This window comes from Ahaetulla prasina, chromosome 6 (genome assembly GCF_028640845.1).
Source record: "Ahaetulla prasina isolate Xishuangbanna chromosome 6, ASM2864084v1, whole genome shotgun sequence".
In the NCBI taxonomy this organism is placed as follows: Eukaryota; Metazoa; Chordata; class Lepidosauria; order Squamata; family Colubridae; genus Ahaetulla; species Ahaetulla prasina.
Genome location: NC_080544.1, coordinates 65,076,128 through 65,096,858, shown reverse-complemented (window position 1 = coordinate 65,096,858; position 20,731 = coordinate 65,076,128). Strand labels below are relative to the sequence as shown.

General features: G+C 38.6%; 1 protein-coding gene across 4 annotated transcripts in view; it reads left to right on the top strand.

Moving 5' to 3' along the window:
- GIGYF2 (GRB10 interacting GYF protein 2) overlaps positions 1-20,731 on the top strand; it is a 103,413-nt gene that overhangs the window by 65,855 nt on the left and 16,827 nt on the right. For all 4 annotated transcript variants that reach the window (XM_058186966.1, XM_058186967.1, XM_058186964.1 and 1 more), the window contains 11 exons: positions 714-893; positions 4,291-4,508; positions 4,592-4,754; positions 4,839-5,036; positions 6,058-6,242; positions 12,016-12,175; positions 13,322-13,488; positions 16,846-16,937; positions 19,124-19,231; positions 19,819-19,913; positions 20,598-20,698. In XM_058186966.1, coding sequence (XP_058042949.1) covers positions 714-893; positions 4,291-4,508; positions 4,592-4,754; positions 4,839-5,036; positions 6,058-6,242; positions 12,016-12,175; positions 13,322-13,488; positions 16,846-16,937; positions 19,124-19,231; positions 19,819-19,913; positions 20,598-20,698 — 1,667 coding nt within the window. The remainder of the gene's footprint in view (positions 1-713; positions 894-4,290; positions 4,509-4,591; positions 4,755-4,838; positions 5,037-6,057; positions 6,243-12,015; positions 12,176-13,321; positions 13,489-16,845; positions 16,938-19,123; positions 19,232-19,818; positions 19,914-20,597; positions 20,699-20,731) is intronic.

The window sequence follows — 20,731 nt, the reverse complement described above, 5'->3', positions numbered from 1 at the left end:
TGCAAACAAGTCTCCACCGTGACTATTTCAACCCCCTACAAAGCTATCTATAAATAAATTATACCCAAACCATATAAAATACCCTCTTTATTCTTAAGCTACTACTATATTATTTGAAATGCAGCATTTTGTATATCATGCTAAAAGATACACAGTAATTCTTTTAGCTGCTTTCGGTGCACATTTTTACAAATGTTGTTTCTAGATTTGACTTAGTGTAGGCAAGTAGACCGTGCAGAATAACATTATATAGGTATTTTAAACAGAAACTAGATGCAGCTCTTAAGAACACCTTCCATACGAAAAACAACAGAATCTTGTGCTATTGTAAACTTCAGTGTGACCAGGAATAGTATCGTGATACTTCTCAACTATGATAAAGAAATCTCAGTGAACATTAGGTGGCATTTGTTTATGGAAACAAACTGCAGATGCTCCTCGATGGACTTGTTGCAGTGAACATTTGACACTCTTAAGGGGTTGCAGCTGTGTGGTAACGCCTTTATGAAATCTTTTTGAAAACACAGCTTATTTCCCCCCCCCCCCATGAAAAATGAAAATTGTCTTAACATAAACACAAGGAAACATGCATTTGATATTTTATTCTTTTAGCCAAAGGTGTTATGATAATTGTACACTTCTAGTTTATATGCCAAATTTCTTCAATGTTATACATACTTATCACAAAATAGGTTTTGATTTTTTTTGTTTAGTGAGACCAAATTTTGAAGAAGCTGGAACTGCAACAGTAGGAAGGAAACATGAATTTATACGCTCTGAAAGTGAAAATTGGCGCATATTCAGAGAAGAACAAAATGGTGAAGATGATGATGGAGGTTGGAGACTTGCTGGTTCGCGAAGGGATGGTGAGAGGTGGCGACCTCATAGTCCAGGTGAGGCAATTCAGGCTAATAAATAAGTCAGTATGCAATTTAGAAATGAATCAAGAGAAAAAGAGAATTAAAAAATATGACTCTGTTGGTAGTCTAGTGGAGGATTAAATCATGTTTTGCAAATAACTAGGTGATGGCAGCTTTCTTAGCTTTAAAATTAATTTTTTTCCAGGTGTTCTCAAATTCATTTATTTTACCTTAAATCCCGATAGAAGTATTTTCAGTTAGCTTTTGGATTGGTGTGGAAAGAAATATTCGTGGGAATATTTCATTGTATTCTTCCTGACATCAAATATGAGCAATAAATATACAACAAAGCAACAGTCTTCCTTAGCTTAAATAGAATTTTAAAGAGCTGAATCAGTACCTCATGATGATCAGATGTGAAGGTTTTGCTTAGGATTTGAGTCATTCATTTAGCATCATCTTGTTTAACATAAACAATGAATCTCATTTATTAAGAAGTAAAACCTAAATATCAAAGATACGTCCTGAGGTTAAAAAACTGGAGGGGGAATTCTGCTAGTTGAAAAGAAACAGATACTAATGTTCAGACACATTGAATATTGCTGCATTCAAAACTATAGAATGATTAGAGAAAAGACATTCTCTCTACTTACGACTGGAAACCTGTTATGGACTTTTTGTATAAAAACGGAAAAAAATTTTTTTTTATTAGACAGGGTACATTATAGAAAGAAGAGCAATATGAGTAAATCTAGACAGACCAAATTCATTTAATTATTTTATTGATTCAGTTTCTATAGCTGCCCATCTCAACCAAGTGACTTTGGGCAGTTTACATTCTAAAATTATAAAACAAAACAATTTTAAAAAACATTAAAACAATAACAGCATCCAGAAAATAATTAGAAACAGCATCTGTGATAATTAATTAATCAATTAATACTAAGGCCAAATCATGGGACCTTAACACATTCTCAGCCCCAAGCCCGGGTGCAGTTGTATTGCTGTGAAGAATGTCAGAAGCTACTTTCATTTTTACTTTTCTTCAAGTTTTTTCTTTTCTTGCACTTGTTGTTTCTTCTTTGATTTGTTTCATTTTCTTTTTTCTTCCTATAGTTTCTTAGTTTTATCTTATTTAAAGATTTTGATAAGAATTATATTAAATATATATTTAAATTATATTTCTAAAAACTATAGAATCAGAGATATTGACCTTCCTCAAAATGTTACCTCTTCTAGAATATACAATAATATAACCTACAACCCTCATTCTTATGCAAATTAAGTCACAGTTACATAGTCATCGTCAAAGCAAACTTTGGAATAAATGTATCAACTACAGATATTTTCACAGAATATTATTACTGGCATCTCGTTCCAAAGCAAGGAGAGACTTTATAATAGAATCAGAAGCCACAGATTACACACCATACTTCAAAATCCAGAAAAAAGAGGAATACTAACTAGTAGAGAGAAAGAAGAGACTGTCTCTTTGGAGTAGAGAATAGATACAAAAGAAGTATCATTTCTCCTTTTGTGGAATGATAGAATGTATGTGTCAGATCTCAAAGGAAAGTATAAACGTTTTCTGATAATCCCATCAAAATGAAAATTATTAGATTTCATAGTCTAGTGAAATTATCCTATTAGCAGAGGCTGATTGTTATGACTGAAGAGATAATGAGGTTTAGCAATTCTGTGGACTAAATAAAACTATTGGGACATTAACTGAGTGATGAGTTGATATAGTTCTTGTGGACTTAGTTGTAGTCCATAAGATACAGGTAGTCCTTGATTAACAACAGTAGTTGGAACTGTAATTGTTGTTGCTAAGTGATGTGGTTGTATAGCGTGATGTAAAGTGATCTTATTATTTAGTAATGGCAATTGCAGCAATTGCACTTGCAATCATTAAGCAAGAATTGCACAGGTTGTTTAGCAAGGGCCTCCTGTAACCACTTGCTTCTCCACTGATTTTGCTTATGAGAAACCAGCAAGGAAGGTTGCAAAACATAATCACATGACTATGGGATGCTGCAATGTTGCAGTTGTGAGCTGTGCACTGAGCACCTGGATGTCGACGCATCAAGCATTTGGTGGGCTTCTCATGAAGGCTGCTAACGAACGACAGACTCATGGACTTCTCGGGGTGAGAGCCTGGAGAAAGTCTGGGATGAGAAGCCCAGAGCAAATTCCAGAGCCCCCTTTTATTGTGTATAGGTAAAAATGGGTGGTTACAAAAGGTAAGCAGGGGAGGTTACATATTAGCATATATTCAACATGTGAACACATGACTGCAAGCACATCCACAAGCCTATGATTTTGGGAGAAAGCTCGTGATTCTTGGGAGGAGTATTGTCATGAGGTGGCTCTTTGTTCTCCGCCATGAGGTGGCTGCTCTTTGTTCTCTGCCTATTGCCCACGTGGTACAGTTGCATAGCAATCTACACAGGCTACAAGGACATCACTCCCACACGTGTCTAAGGCGTTCTACAGTTACACTATTCATGCTACACGTAGCAACAGAAATACATCTTGAAACATCCTGACTCTGCATGTTAACAAATCTCATATAATTGTATGTAGGAGAAACTTCTAAGCAGCTTTGTAAAAAGAAACCTTATCAGAAAAGGAATGTCCTGTGGCTAATCACAAAAGTGTTGATACATTTCACACCATCGTAGAGGCCTGCAACCTTGATGTTGCTGAACAAACAAGTTTCTGCTTATTTCTTTTGTACATGATAAAATTAGCCAGACTTACTTATGCTTGATCTTTGCACATAAGCAATTTCTCAAAGATTGCTCATGCTTATATTTGCACATAAGTAATTTCATAAACAATTTCATAAAGGAGTTCATATGGCTTTATATTACAACACCTGGATCAGGAATGCATGACCCAGGGGAACTCTGCAATGGCCAGAATTCTAATGATCTGTCATAACTACCACTCATTCAGTGCTGTTGTAAGCTTGAATGTTCATTGAACAAGTGGTGATCATACAAGGACCACAGGGGTGGGTTCTACCTTTACTACTGATTCGCAACAGGAGCATGCGTGTGCTCTTCTGCGCATGCACAGATCATCCATGATGATGTCCGGGTGGGTGGGTGGAGCCTCCCACTGCTTTTACTACCAGTTCTCAAGAACCAGACCAAACCAGGAGCAACCCACCACTGAAGGACCACCTGTACTTATATTACTATGGCTTTAAACAGTAGTATTTTGGGGTAGCATTTTTTGGAATGATACAGTGATCATTTATAAACTGCCTCTGTCAATGTGGACCATAGACTAGTGGCGTTCTGAAGTTCTGTCACTTTGTCCTCTCTTTTCCCTGTCCTCTTTTCCTCTATCCCTTTCTCCTTCCAAATAAGTTCTTGCCCTATGGAACTCTTTTGTAAAGTTACTTTCCCGCCCCCCTTAGACGGCCCTCGTTCTGCAGGCTGGAGAGAGCACATGGAACGACGGCGAAGATTTGAATTTGATTTTCGAGACCGAGATGATGAAAGAGGTTACCGAAGAGTACGATGTGGCAGTGGCAGTATGGAGGATGATAGGGATAACCTTCCTGAATGGTGCTTAGAAGATGCTGAGGAGGAAATGGGGACTTTTGACTCATCTGGGGCATTCCTGTCTTTAAAGGTAAGGAACTTCTAGTGATTTGATATGTGACATGAATTATGTGTAGCTGGTAGAATAAATTTTGATGTATATATCATCCTTAGAAAGTGCAAAAGGAACCAATTCCTGAGGAACAGGAAATGGATTTTCATCCTATAGAGGAAAGGGAAGATCAGTCAGATTCAGAAGAAAATCATAATGAAGAAGCCAAAGAATTAGATAAGACCCTTTTGAAAGAACGAGTCAAGACAGACCGAATAATAGCAGGTAAGAGAGATTTATCAGATTTACGCTTCATCTGTTGTTTCAGACTGTCCAATTAGTTACGTAGGTTTATTCATTCCATTTCAGAAGAAACAGAAGAAACAGGGAAAGAATCTTCACCATCCACCAGGTCAGGTACCTCACCAAAATCACAGTCACAGGAGCCATTACCAATAAGCCTCTTTGAAAGGAAGGAAGACTGTATTTCGGTAGCAACAGAAAAATCAGAATTTGAAGAAAGCCAAATGGAGAATATTCCACTATCCAAAGTGCCCAATAGAGAAGGTAATCAAAATAAGTGTGGAAGATACAAGAAATTTAAATACCATTGAAATTGGAACCATCTGAAAAATGGTTCCGAAAGAATGAAAAGATGGTTTAAGCACTTTTGAGTGATTACCAACAGCATTAACTGCTTCATTGTAACTGTTTACTCAAATATAGCAGCATTTCACTCTTGGGTAGACTTTTGAAAACTTAATGTGATTTTAGTATATTTCATAGATGACATGTGCTGCAAAAAATTACAAATTTTGAGAGCTAACTATATAAATCTTTTTAAAAAAATAAAAATAGGTTGGTTAATGCATATTTGTACATATATTAATACAGTGTTTTTGGTGATAGCTTTATGCCTTGAGAAGATTGCCCTGTCTCCGAGTGTCAGCTGTAGAGAGATAGTATTTTTTAAACAAGGACTTAGGTGGATGGTGAGTCTAGGAAGAATAATAATTAACCCAAGTCCTTGGGAAGCACCTGATAGGTGGACAAAAATGATAAATCCAGTCTCCACATTTGCTTGGCTGTGCAACTAACCATAGTATATTAAATGTATATGTCATCTAAATCTCAGTGGTTCTGGACAGATCATAATCAAAGAAACTAAAATCATTAAAAGATAAAAAAAAACGGCAAGTGCAATCACACAAGGTGTCTCACTCTCCATCGCCAAAGCCCGGGGTTAAGATCCAGGTTTTTCATGGCTCTTCTGAACAAATAGTAATTAGGAGCCAGATTTGGCCTGCAGATTGCTTATAGTATAGTAGTATATCAGTAGTATAATATATTTATTTTATAATTTTAACTCTGAAATTGGGGTATGAATATGTTATTCAGTCAGTATCATGGAAGCTAGCTAGAGCATTTTAAATGCAGGAAGCTCAAAGGGTATTTTTTCTGTTACTTTAAAAATAAATTGTATACGGGGAAAGCAAATATAAAGATGATAGAAAAGAGAATGCTATTTCTGATTAATTATGTAATACTACCCAAAATAATTTTGTATTTGTTGTTTTCCTCCTTCTAGACTCTCCTTCTACTGTCCAGTCTTTGCCACAAATTCCTTCAGAAGCAGTTTCCACTATCCCTCCTTCAGATTCTAGTCCAAATTCGGCCTTAAGGTGTGTTCAAGCATCAGTTATGGCTGCTCCTGGTATGGGAAATGCTCTTACTGACCCTGATGATGAAGAGGGCCTCAAACATTTAGAACAGGTAAAAACATCTGTAAATTATTAATTTTAAAGTTATTTTATATTTCCCTTAGATACATCTGTCAAAAAACCCCTAACACTTTCATGTCTGTTTGTAACCTTCAGTTGAGTGAAAATGGAAGGTATAAGGACAACAATTATTAAATCATAGTAACTCAAATGAGCTAACTTACAGAATGATCCCAAATGAGCTAATTTACAGAATGATCCAATGAAATTTGGGGAAGTTGTGGCTGTTTCAGTGGAAGTACACCTTTCAATTACTCTTCCCAGAAACTTGGAGGTGGTGCAGCACAAGGGAACATGAGAAGGCTACATTACTGCCTTGTTTCCTACTTTCCTCTGGCTCCTGTACCCAACCCAGGCCTTCTGATAGAAAAATAATGAAATGCCAGCACTTAGCATATAAAAACAAGTATAGATTTCAAACAGGCAAAGCAAGAATGAAATATTATACAATGAAGTCTTTGAACTAAATCTATGAACAAAAATATTCATAGAATAAATGAAGTATTAAACCATTATCCTACTTTCATTAATTTAGGCGCTATGAGAAGATGGCAGAGTTTGAAAAGGGGAGGTTTGCTAACTCAGAAAGTTGGGGAGAATGTTTTTTTCCCCTACACTCAATGTGATTTTGATATTTATAACAGTTGTGATTGATGCCATTTTAATAGACTTTAAAAAGCATCTCCACTTGTGCTACATAAAATGGAGTTATCTTACCACTCTGATAAAAAGGAAAGGGACTTCAGATCTACAGTGATTCTTCATCTGTATTTTAATTACTTCCTGGAAATGTCTTGCTTGAGGATAAACAGTTTTCATTTATTGATCTATAATTTGCTAGTTTCATAATCCTGTAGTGCTGTATTATAACTTCCTCTGCTTTATTAGTAGATGATACCACACAGTAAATTTGCATTTCGCCATTCAGTCTAGCCCCAGCACCTCAATCTTCCCTTATGCCTCAGATAGATGTGTCATCTCTTTTTTCTTGGGAGTCTTCTACAAGATCTTCTTATGTAGCTAAACAGTTTGTTTGGAGATCATATTAAGCATGGATTATCACTATCAGGTTTATACATTTTGGTATTCCTCTTACATTTGAACTTTGAAAATGATACCTTTCAGCATTTCTTCATTTTATGCTCCATTAGACGGTATTCTTTTAAAAAAAATTGCAGATGTAGTGAATCATGAGAAACTTGGTCTACGGCTACCCAACAATATATCATCTAGTCCCTGATTTCTCTAGTTTACCCCACACTGATGTCAAAATAACGGCTATCAATCCTTTCATCTTCTCTCATTGAAATTTGCATTTGTAGTAGCTGTGAGCATACCTTTCCTTGATCCTGGTATTTCTGGTACTGGGTGGATGAGGGTTTAACAGGCCTTTCTTCACTTACCTTGTCATATTTGGGACTCAGAGACCACCCTGAAGATCATGTTACTTGGTTGTAAATAGAACCTTTGTGTGACCAAATGTGAATTCATGTAACTGACCGACTGATGTAAACTTGATGTTAGTGATCTCAAAGTTCTTTTCACTGATTTGTGATTTACCATAAACTTAATTTAATAAGTAATTCACATTCAAGTTCTAAAGCACAATTATTATTATTATTATTATTATTATTATTATTATTATTATTATTATTATTATTATTTACATTTTTTAATTTTTTAATATAATAATTCCATCTTCAATTAAACTGTGTGTATCTTTGTAAAATGATAATCAAGATTTACAACCATATTCATTACATTAACATTAATTCTATAATATTAAAATGATAATATTAAAAATAATAATCATAATATTTACTTCTCTCTCTGAACATATCTTCTTTATTTCACTTACCTTTTTCTTTTGTTTCCCTGTTTCTAACTTCCATTTTTGTTATCTAACCATTGATAAAGTAAGTCCCATGTTATATAGTATTCAGTTTGTTCTTTCTCCTTAATTGCTAGTGTTAGTCTATTTGTTTCTGCTCATTCTAATATTTTCCTGATCACATTCTCATCTGTGGGGATTTCTTCACTTTCCCAATTTTGTGCAAATACAATTCTAGTTGCAGTTAATATATGGATAATTAAATATGCATTCCCCTTACTATATTTTTCAGTAAAATCCCCAACAAGAATATTTCTGGTTTTAAATCAATATGCTGCTTTATCATTTTTTCCAGCCACTTATGTATTTTTGTCCAATATTATTTTTGCTTTTGAGCATGACCACCACATGATAATATGACCGAGGTATCTGATGGCACTTCCAGCATTAAACCAACTTATATTTAAACATCTTTGCCAACCTCGCTGGTGCAAAATGCCATCTATAAAACATCTTATACAGGTTTTCTTTGTATGCAGTTGACATTGTTAATTTATAGTATAGCCTTTATTGTCATTGTACATCATGTATACAACGAAATTGGTTTTAGCCTCACTGGTGCAATCTATGACAAAAAATGCAAATAACATAAATAGTATAAAGAATAACCCCTATACAAGTAAGTAATTAGGGGAAAAAAAGAAAGGAAAAGAAAAACTAGTCATACGTTTCCGTGTGTGTGTGTGGAGTGATTGTGGTTGTGTTTAAGAGTCTGACAGCCCAAGGATAGAAACTATTTTTAAATCTATTTGTTTGGCTGGCTATGCTTTGATGTCTTCCGCCCGATGGTAGAAGTGCGAAGAGACACTGACCACTGAATCATCTCTGAGTATCTTCCTTAGTCTGCTAAAGCAGTGAGACCTGGCAATGTCATCCAGTGGTATTAGAGGGCAATCAATGGTTTCCTGTGCCAAATTGATCACTCTCTGTAGTGCCTTCCTGTCCATAGCAGTTAAATCAGTGTACCATACTGTAATGCATTATAGTTTCTATCCCACAGTTTCTGCCATTTGTCTAACTCTATTGCATAACCAAAGTTTTTTGCCCATACATTGTCTCCTTTACTTGTTCTTCTTCCAATCTCATGTCTAATAAGTAGCTGTACATTTTCTTTATCAATTTTCCTTCTGTCCCTGTTAATATCTTGTCCAGTTCTGTTAGTTCATTATAAAAACCATATAGTTTAACATCTTTCTCATATCTAGAATATATCTGCACTTGTGAGTATCATGCCATATCAATCCCTTGATCGCTCCATTCTTGTTTAGTTTTGAGTTCCTCCTAAAGCACAATTATTGTTGTCTGCTAAATCAGTGCTGTATTGACTAACAAACAAACAACATTCTTTCAAACTGCCTTTTAATGTAGAAATTCATTTGTTGATTTCATTGATTATGTGACCAGTTTTCATTGAACATCCTAACACGAGGGGTGAAAGGCTCCCGGTTCGGACCGGTTCAGCCAAGCTGGTAGCAATGACGGCCAGTGGTTTGGAGAACTGGTAGTGATGGCAGCTTGAGGCTCTACCCACCCGCCTGGTTGTCGTAACTTCCTGGTTTTAACCAGGAAGTAACCTGTTTTTTACCCTCTGCACATGCACAGAGGGTCGGTGTGTGCATGTGATGCAAGTACACGCGCGCAGTGCGTGCACTTCCAAACCAGTAGGGAAGATAAGTAGATTTCACCCCTGCCTAACATATATAATTACCGTATTTTTCGGTGTATAAGACGCACCTTTTTACTCCCAAAAAGAGAGTGAAAATCTGGATGCGTCTTATACGTCGAATGTAGCCCCGCCCACCCGCTGGGAAGGAGCTAGCAGCTTACTCCCTTCCCCGAAGCTCTGCCATGCTTGCCTGCCTTCCACGTCAGCTTCCGGTTGCCTGCCTTCTCAAGTTGGACACCGGGAAGGTAGCTCGCCACTTGCTCATTGCCTGCTTGCCCTTCAGTCAGGGGCCGGGGCACCAGGCCTTTCCCTGGAGCTGCTGCCTTTCCCTGTCGCTGCCCGCTTACCGCCCACTCCCCCTACACCTTCGGCCAGGGGCCGAGGCCCATTCCCCAAGGCCCTGGAGCCGCCACCTGCTCTTCCTTTGTCACGCGGGGTATACTTACCTTCCTCCAGCGGCTGGCTGCCAGGAAAGGCAAGCATCCAAAAGTTACCGGAGCCGTTCTCCTTGAATATGCCGCCGCCATTGCCACCTTGTTCCATGTTCCAAAAGTGCAGCTGCGCAAGCCCACACCCAACCTGCCGCAGATGAATGAATGAAATAAATAATGTGCACTTGCGCAGCCGGCGCATAGAATAAGGCGGCGATGGTGGTGGCATATTCAACAAGGAGAGCAGCTCCGGTAACTTTCAGATGCTTGCCTTTCCTGACAGCCAGCCGCTGGAGGAAGGTAAGTATATGCCGCGTGGTGAAGGAAGAGCAGGCGTTGGTTCCAGGGAAAGGCTGGAATCAGGGAATGGTGCATTCCCTGACCCAGTTGAGGCAGACGGTGAGCAGGTGGTGGCTCCAGGGCCTCGGGGAATGGGGTGTCCCTGGGCCCTGACCCAAGGTGAAGGGCAAGCGGGCGGCGAGTGGGTGGCAGCTCCGGGGAAAGGCCAGAGTTGGGGAATGGTGCATTCCCTGATCCAGTTGAGGCACTTTCCTTCCCGAATCGACCTGCCACCTGAAAATGTTTTCCTCCCTGGTTCCCCGAAGCACTTTCCTTTGCATAGCATAGCAGGGAATGGGGGTGGGGGGGTTGATCGGTTGTTTGAAGGGGAGGGGGAAGGTGCACGCTCTTAACTGCACGTGCTGTGGTCAGTTTGGGAGGAGGAGAGGCAGAGAAGCGGCGGGTCCTGATGCTTTGACCCTCTGCCCCCCCCCCCCTCAGGCTGCCCCGGATAAGATCTCCACCATGAAGCTGTTTTGAGGAGGTTGCAGATGGCTTTGTAATACTTGCTAAGCTGGCTCTTCAGCCACAGCACCCGGCACCTCTACACCATGAAGTCCTTGCAGAGGACTTTCACTGAGGAAAGAGCCAAAGTCGGCAACGTCCAGGAAGGCGCACCCCCCCCCCCTCCGTCAGCCTGGGTCCTCCCCTGTTTCTCTTGTAGAAGTCAGCCAGGTCCTCCGAGACCTGCTTGATGGTGGAGATTTTATCCGGGTGCAGCTTCCCTCTCCCCTTCAAACAACCGATCAACACCCCCCATCCCCATTCCCTGCTACTCTATGCAAAGTGCTTTCCTCCCCAAATCCAAAAAGTGCGGCTGGCACTGCCACCTGAAAATGCTTTTCTCGCTGGTTCACCAAAGCATATTGGAGGGAAACTGGCCGCTGCCTGAAATGCGGTTCTGCAAATTGCATTGGGCCAATGGGCAGAGGTAGAATTCTTTTTTTCTTGTTTTCCTCCCCCAAAATTAAGGTGCGTCTTATACTCAGGTGCGTCTTATACACCGAAAAATACGGTATGTGCAATATAAGACCAGTCTTAAGGATTTTAAATAGCTTTTTTTTTGTTTGTTTGTTTACATTTATACCCCGCCCTTCTCCGAAGACTCAGGGCGGCTTACAGTGTATAAGGCAATAGTCTCATTCTATTTGTATATTTTTACAAAGTCAACTTATTGCCCCCCCAACAATCTGGGTCCTCATTTTACCTACCTTATAAAGGATGGAAGGCTGAGTCAACCTTGGGCCGGGCTCGAACCTGCAGTAATTGCAGGCTACTGTGTTCTTAATAAGCCTTAATAACAGGCTTTACCAGCGTGAGCTAAACCGGCCCTTTTTCTTTTCTACCTCCAACCATATTAATTACATAGGTATTTTCACTATATTTCAGTGATTGTTTACCCGCTATATTCTTTATAGCAAATTCTCTTTAATTATAGCAAGCAGAAAAAATGGTGGCATATTTGCAAGATAGTGCCTTGGATGATGAAAGATTAGCAGCCAAACTTCAAGAGCAGAGAGGAAAGGGTAGTTCAATACCACTACACCATGAGTCCATGCAAAAATGGTTCTACAAAGATCCTCAAGGAGAAATTCAGGGTAAGTATTTTGGTTTGGTTTGGTTTGGTTTGGTTTGGTTTGGTTTGGTTTGGTTTGGTTAGGATTTTTTGTTTCATTTTGTTTTGTTAGAAACAAGAGAGAAATCACATGATGGATGGATGGATGGATGGATGGATGGATGGATGGATGGACGGACAGAATTTCCATTGGGAAAATTATCAGCTATAACTGTTAAACATGTCAGCAAATTTAGTATGTCTAGCAATTTCTGAAAGCCAATGCAGTTGTAGTGATTAGAACGTCAGAATAGGTCTGCGGAGAATCTGGTTTAAAACTCCATTCAGTCAATACTGCTTAGGAGATGACATTGGATTAGTCATGCATTTTGATAATCTGGTTCACAATGTTGTGAACATAAAAATGAGGTATGTATATTACTTAGCTCTTTGAAGAAAAGTCAAGTTAAGAATACATATATTCTAGAGCTGCCTTAGGTGAGTCGTTTTTTCTCAGCTCTAAGACGGAGGCAATAGCAAACCAATTCTGAAAAAACCTTGCCAAGAAAACTGCAGAAACTACAGGTAATCCTTGAGTTACAACCATAATGAAACCTGACCATCACCTCATAACTCATTATAATCATAAAGCAGATCAGTCACATGACCAATCTAATTTTATGATCTTTTTTGTGGTGTCTATTAAGAAAGCCACTGTGGTTGTTGAGCAAACACTACAGTTTTGTGAACTAATAGTTCACTAAGAGCACAGTTTTGCTGAAAACAGGAACTAAATGCCAGTTTTTGGCAAAACTGTCATAAAATGTAATTACGTAAATGGCCAAACATCTGAAGTGTGGTCACAACCATGGAATATGTGACCATGAAAACTTTGAATCCAAGTCATAAGTATCTTTTCTTCCCCTCTCCCCCTTCCAGGGAGATATGTCAGGCCTTTGAATGGTCACTAAGTAACTATTTGTAAGTCAAGGATTATTTGTAGTCCAGAAAGTAATCATGAGTCAAAACTGACTCAAGGGCACTCAATAAATAAATAGGTAAAATATTAAAAATGATCCCTAATAAATTTACATGCATTTGTGATTGTTCGTACAACATTGGTTGGATGTTTTTTAACTTATTTCTGGGGATTTCAACTTTGTATATATGTTGGTGGGTAATTTTGCAGGTCCATTCAGTAATCAGGAGATGACAGAGTGGTTCCAAGCTGGATATTTCACAATGTCATTATTGGTGAAAAGAGCATGTGATGACAGCTTCCAGCCCCTTGGAGACATCATGAAAATATGGGGCAGGGTCCCATTCACTCCAGGGCCAGCATCACCTCTGCATATGGTAAATTCATAAACTGCATTAAAACAATTAGACAAGACAAGCTGATTGTAGGAAATTATTTATATGCTTTTTTACTGTAGTGAACTTTAGGGAGACTGTCTCAATTTTCCATGTTTATTTTTAAGAGAGAGGTGCAAAAAGCCTTGTGTGGAGCAAGAGAGTTGTATGCATAGTACTTACTATTAAGGCAGTCAGTTTTCCTTTTCACTGATTTTCAAAGCTGTTATTCAACAAGCTTTTAAGTAAAATTGTTTCAGGTATTACTATACCTTGGATATCAATGAAGGATATGTATCATTCTTATTTGGGCTCTCAAACTAGAATGATCCCTTATAGCAGCGGTCACCAACTGGTGGTCCATGGACCACTGGTGGTCCGTGAGAAAATTTTGGTGGTCCGCAGAAAAATTATTTGCATTTTTTATATTGCACTAAATCAGGAGTCCTCAAACTACGGCACCTGGGACGGATACATGCAATGAACGTTTGTTGCTGCAGAGAGTCTCCCCCTTCGGGGTCTTTTTGTGTGGGTCGGAGGGGGGCAGAAATTCCGACTCGGGGTCTGCTTCAGCCTCCTGGTGTGGGGCTTTGGGCGAAGGCTGGAGGGAAATGCCGCTGGTGTGAAGAGCCGGAGGTCCTTGTTCCAGTGGGACTGCCTCATGGCCTGGAACTGGCTGACCATCTCAGCCCACTGAGCCTCCAGGCGCCGATACCTGGCCTTGCCCTCCTGCAGGTCTTCCCTCTGCTTGGAAAGCCTATGTTCCTAGTCCTCAGTGAGATGTTTTTGCTGAGCCTCCTTCTCTGTCAGATCCAATTTGAACTGAGCCAGCTGTTTTGCCAACTCTTTCTCATGGTGGCTACTTAGCTCCAACAACTGCTTCCTATTGGGGCCCTAAGGAGCCCGGGCAGGGAGGCAAGGGGTGGTGGTTAGGAGGGGAAGTGAAGTAGAGGCCGGCGAGGTGCTCCTCGATGTGAGTGACATTGAGTTGGCCACGCCCACTCAGTCACATGACAACCTAGCCTCACCTACCCAGCCAGTTATTAGGCAGATCATATTAGTGGTCCGTGGGATTTAAAATTATGAATTTGGTGGTCCCTGAGGTCTGAAAGGTTGGGCTTATAGCATGCCCTCATATAGAGATTGATTCCACACTGTAGACGGGAGACTATTTCATTATATGTTCTTATGAATTTACACCTTACCTGAAAAACATGAGGCAAAGTAAGATTTTATCCATATGGGAACTCATGAGATACACACAATGATTTCAGTTGGTATTAGATCTTATGTGATTCAGATGCCTGTGCTGGAAATTGAACACTTAGGTCATTGAGCTTTCTACAGTGTTCCTAGCTTTTATGAGCTATGATGGCCCATGTCAAATTTGCAGAAAGGGGATATATGGATAATTTTGGCAAATGCAGCCTATCTGGGCTCAGATATGTCACTTTACCTGATCATTCCTGGTGACTATGTGACTATATCAGTGTAGTTTTCTTGGCAATACTATGGTATAATTTAAATTTTCTTCTACTTTTCATTGAATAAATTTATATTTATTTTATATTCCTATTTTTATAGAAGTATTGCTGATTGGCTATGGGTTCAAAAAATATTGCTGAGTAAACTTATACCTGGAACTTCGTTTTTCACATGCAACAGTATTTTTAAAAAGAGAAAATGTTTATTAAAACAATCCCATACATCTCATAATATCATAGAACCAAATTGCTTTAACAATTCATTTGAAAATAAAATAGATCCATGCTATTAATGGAAAAGTTCAAACAGTTGTGCCACAACAGAAAATATATTTCTTCTATTCCTATCAGTTTAATCTTACTTTAAATATTCAAAAAGTCCCTCTGAAGCAGATCTTTTAAAATGAGCAAATATTTGAGAAACGTGGTTTGTGCCCAAAAACAAATTAGCAGCTCTTGATAAGAGAAAGCATATTTCCAGTAAAGTGTGAATTAGTGAACAACTTGGCCACCAGATTGTAGAGAATGCTGTTCAAGATTATTCAATTAAAGAGCATTGCATTAATCTAAATCATGTATCATAGCAAATATTTGCATATTTATCTAAATTGCTTGATATATATATTGTACACAATTCAGCTCTACTTGTAGAATTTTAGTTGCCATTATAGAACTGTTGTTTTGTTTATGTACCATTACATATGGTACACAGAAAATGAAATAAAGCTGAGCCTTCCTTCTCCATAAAATACTTTAATACAGATAGTTCTCAGGTCACAACAGTAATTGGGATCAGAATTTCTATTGCTATCTTAGTGCCTGTAAGGCAAGGGACCACCTTCTGTTGAACTCTTCTCATCTGCCTATTTCTCCCCCCCCCCCAATCTCTGCCCTTTTGGCTGCCATGAACAGTGGTTCTTCTTGGCAATAGTGGCGCTGGGGCTCAAATAGAAGCCCACACCCTTCAGCAGTCTTAGCAGCTCACCCAGTGGGCTTCTACTTCAGCACCAGCTCCCCTGCCACTGCTGAGGAGTACCATCTCAATCTTTATACCATGGCAGCCCTACAGCACAACATCCCAGCCACCCCACTGCCCTGTGCTTTGCAGGTTCTCCCATGTTCAGCTGACCTTGGCCATGTTCCTCCTACTGATGAGGTGTGCCTGGTCTGGCCCTATACAAGGCAGCTGCTGACTGTGTCAGGCCTTCTCAATTTTCTTGCAGCATTCTTGTGATGTTTCAGAAGCTTTCTGAAGGCTTTCTGAAGCTTTGCGAGAACAGCGGATGCAGCTTTCTTGTAATGCTTCTGAAAACCTCAGAAACTTTCTAAAGTCTTTCTGAACCATTGTAATAATGATGTAAATGGCCTTGGGGGGAAAAAACCTGATGATTGGCAGCTGCTTTGCATAGGCCCAGGCTAGGTATACCTCATCAACAGTAGGAGAGTCAGTTGGGCATAGCAGGGCGGTGGAAGCAGTTGTGTCTTTACTTTGTGGCACTGGGCTGGCGGCCCATAGTGCGGAGTTGGAGGCGGCATTCTTTGGTGGCAGTGGTGCTGAAATAGATCAGTGGAGGCCAGCTGAGATCCTTGAAGACTTCAAGCCTCTACTTCAGGGTCTGCTGCCACCAAGAATTGCCACTCTGCAGGGAGGCTAAAAAGGTTGAGATGGGGAGAGATAAGTGGGGGAAGAGAATTTTAAGTGCCTCTGCAGACCAGATGCTGCAAAGGCCATAGTTTTAGGGACCAGTCAAATATACTATCCATTCAGAGTTTGAATTGTCACTGAACGATTGGTCATTAAGTGAGGACTACCTTATGATCAAACAGGTAGTACGGTTTCCTCCAAGTTTGGTAACTAATTTGTTTACACCCTTAGGGTGAGTTGGACCAAGAACGTCTGACTAGACAACAGGAATTGACGGCCATGTATCAAATGCAGCATCTCCAGTACCAGCAATTTTTGTTACAGTAAGTCTATTGAAAGTCTGTGGGGTTTTTGGCTGATGACTCAAAGGTGTGTAATAGACTTGATGTTCCTGGGGGTATTCGTAGCACAGAAAACGATTGTTGGAAAATTGATCAAAAATGTGGAAACTGCAGTTCACTGTTTTAAAATGTAAGATCATTTACATTTAGCGAAAAAGAATCCTTCGGCAGGGTACAGTATTAGCCATAGCAATGGAAGGAAAGGATTTAGATGTACCCATAGTTGATGATTGTAAAATGAGCAAACAGTGTGGCCATACAGCTATGAAGGCAAATACAATTCTGGGTTGCATCCATCACCAGAAGGAAAAAGGAAGTTCTAATTCTATGTAGGGATTTAGTCAAAGCCTATTTGGAATACTGTATCAGTTCTGTAGACCTTACTTAAAAAAAGATATTGATAAGACTGATTGAGTCCAGAGTTGGGCAATAAAAATGGTGCAAGATCCAAGGAAAAAAAGATATCAGGAGAGCAGGAGGAACTGAGTATGTACAACCTGGAGGACAGAAGGAAAGGGGTGACATAATTTTTTTTTAAATTTGCATTTATATTCCGCCCTTCTCCGAAGACTCAGGGCGGCTTACACTATGTCAAGCAATAGTCTTCATCCATTTGTATATTATATACAAAGTCAACTTATTGCCCCCAACAATCTGGGTCCTCATTTTACCTACCTTATAAAGGATGGAAGGCTGAGTCAACCTTGAATTGAAACCTTTAGCTATATTAAGGGTGTGAATAAAGTTCTAGAAGGCAGTATTTTCTATATTAAGCAAAAGTTAAGAATATGAGGGCATAACCTCAAACTGACAGGAGGGAAGTTCAAGTGATGTTAGAAAATATTACTTCACAGAAAAAGTAGTAGAAGCTTGGAACCAATTTTTAGCGAAGGTAATGAGTCAATCATCAGTAACTGAGTTTAATGTCTGTCATCCAACAAAATTTTAAAATAAAAATAAATTTAAAAATTAAAAATTAAAAATAATGAATAAATTAATTAATTAAAAAGAAAACAAAAAACAAACTCAAAGGGTAGATTCAGTGGACCACTAAGTTTTTTCTGTCATCAGTTTTCTGTTTCTTTGATGTCCTTTTTTAGTGGTCTGGAGTCATATCTGTTAATTATCTACTCATCCATATCAATTTGTAATTTTTTGTAAGCTTAATGTCAAGGTTCCAGAAATACCTCTTCTGCGTAAAAGAAACTCAGAGACATTTCTTTTCCAGAGTTCTTTACTAGCATGAGGAGACTGGCACACAATGAGTGCAATTCCAAAACTGAAGTTCCGGATTCTTTTCCCCAGTTATACAAACCCCAAGAGTCCCACCCCCCTGACCCCTTTGATGGTCACATGGTCCCACGTTCTCCCAGTCCATTCGAATATCTTCTTGCCACTCTTCCTGCAGATGTGAACCCCATCCGACCTTGACCGTCTGAAGAATGTTACCATACCCCTCAGCCCCCCTTCTTCCCCTCAGGGGAAAAATGTGGCAGCGTCTGGAAACCTAAAGTCTAATATGGTTTCCAGGCCTGACACTTATTTATTGTTAATCTTTTTCAAAGTGCAAATTTTGCTCTTATTTTATTATAAAAATTGGGGATCGCAATTCATATATAGACCTTATTTTTTTAAACTTTATTTACACTGAAGAATATACAGTGCAATATGTTATACATAGTACAAATTTTAAAAAACAGATAACTAACATGGAAGAGAATCATCTTGAGCTTTTGTAATAATTTAAAAATTTTCTTCTTTTAAGTATATCTTTTCAGAAAGTGAACTATAAAGATGATGATAAAGAAATGGGATAAAGAAACATGACAAAGGGAAATATTTCAGGACTTCAATATAGTTCTGTGATCTGATATTAGTTTTTTCATTAATGTAGTATTCTTTGTTTTAAGGTATCAGTTAATGTGACTTCCATCCCAACACTCCATAGCATATATCAGGGTTTTCTTGATTCTCTAAGGGCTGCAAAAGGGAGATGTAGCAATACTAGCTTCTGCAGCTTATATATATACATAGTCAGACCATTGTGTATTTCCAGAATCAGATTACGTGTGTGTGTGTTATATGTGCATGTATTAATGAAGGTTTAAAAAGTTTTTTAAAAAATGATTTTATACGTCAGAATGACTTTTTTGCATTTCCTTTTGAAGACAACAATATGCACAGGTGATGGCACAACAGCAAAAAGCAGCTGTCTCATCTCAGCAGCAGCAGCAGCTGGCTCTCCTTTTGCAACAATTCCAGGCACTTAAAATGAGGTAAATATGCTGGTTCCAAGGCCACCAAGGTATTTTCTCTGACAAATACACCTCTTTATTTGCATGCAACCATCTGTCTCATTCATTCTTTACATTATTTACTTTGTATGTTACCAATGTATTATACTATTGAAGGAATGCTTAGTGATCCAGCAGAGAATTTTGTCCATTGAATGGGATGGGTAGAATTTCCTGGGATTCCTTTTCTTTCAAGAGTTCATATTCTGGTGTTCAGGGAGCTATGGTAAGAGATCTTCCTGAATATCATGTCCTCATTCCAGTGAAGCCTCTGCAGAACCAAATCACAGGGTAACATGTACTTTCAAGATTCTTCAGCTTCCTCAAATGGAATGGAGATAAAAAAAATCTTACAGGTAGTCCTCAAGTTATTCCTGTAATGGAACCTGCAATTATAGCTATGGTGGTTATAAAGTAGGTCACCATATGACTGGATCTGATTTTATAAACTTTTATGCTGGTTGCTAAGCAAATACTGCTGTTGTCTGGAATGAAAGAAAACAAATGTATTAAAACAAGATAGCTTTTGTCTTGCGTGAGTGTGTTTACTCCCAGTCTTTATGTTATAGAAAAGTTGAACAGAACATGGTGCCACCTGTAACAAGGTCAATGTCAGACACTAGTTCAATTTGGGAACTTCAGTCAACTGCTCCACAAACTACTGGTAGGAAACAGTTTTTGATTGTGTCTATATTGGCTGCTTTTAGATTGAATATTAAAAGTTATTTATAAAACCAAACTTTCTGTAAAATTGCAAGTAACATAAGTTCTGAAGCTGTGGTTTGAAATTCATAGCAAGCCAAGATCTGTAACCATAATTTTAAGTAGTTATGAAACAATGATTTGTGGGATTTGGTTATAATAAACTATAATTGTTACTGAGATATTCTGTGCTCTTAGAAGTTACCTAATCAACATACAGCTCTCTTAGATTTATATAAATAGGACCTTAAATAGTTTAAAGTAAGGAAGTGAATGTTACTGAATGCTTTCTAAATATTTTGATTTGATTTCTTCTGTATTTTTATTGTCACTGTATTGATTTCTACCATTGTCTCAGCATTCTGGTCAACAATAACCCCTTTCTACATTTTTTCCTTGAGAAATCCAGCTGGATTTTATGTTCCATATCTTTAGACCACACAGGAACCCAATCCTTAGGAACAACAAAGGTTTCCAATATAAGAATTTGCCAAAGCTATGTACTGTAAATTCAATTAATTGACTAGAGAATATATTACTACCGGTACTAACTTAGTCTTATTCCCAATTTAAGTATATTTTTATATACTTGAGTTATATATATTACACATCTGCAGTCTCTATTTTTTCTCTGTTTGCTTTGAAGTCTGGGAAGGAAGTAGTGTCTGGGATCTCCCAATCGATACTGCAACTCAGGGACCAGCTTTAGAACAGTTACAGCAGCTTGAAAAGGCCAAAGTTGCAAAGGTAAGGAGCAGTGTATATGGTATGAAATTGTTT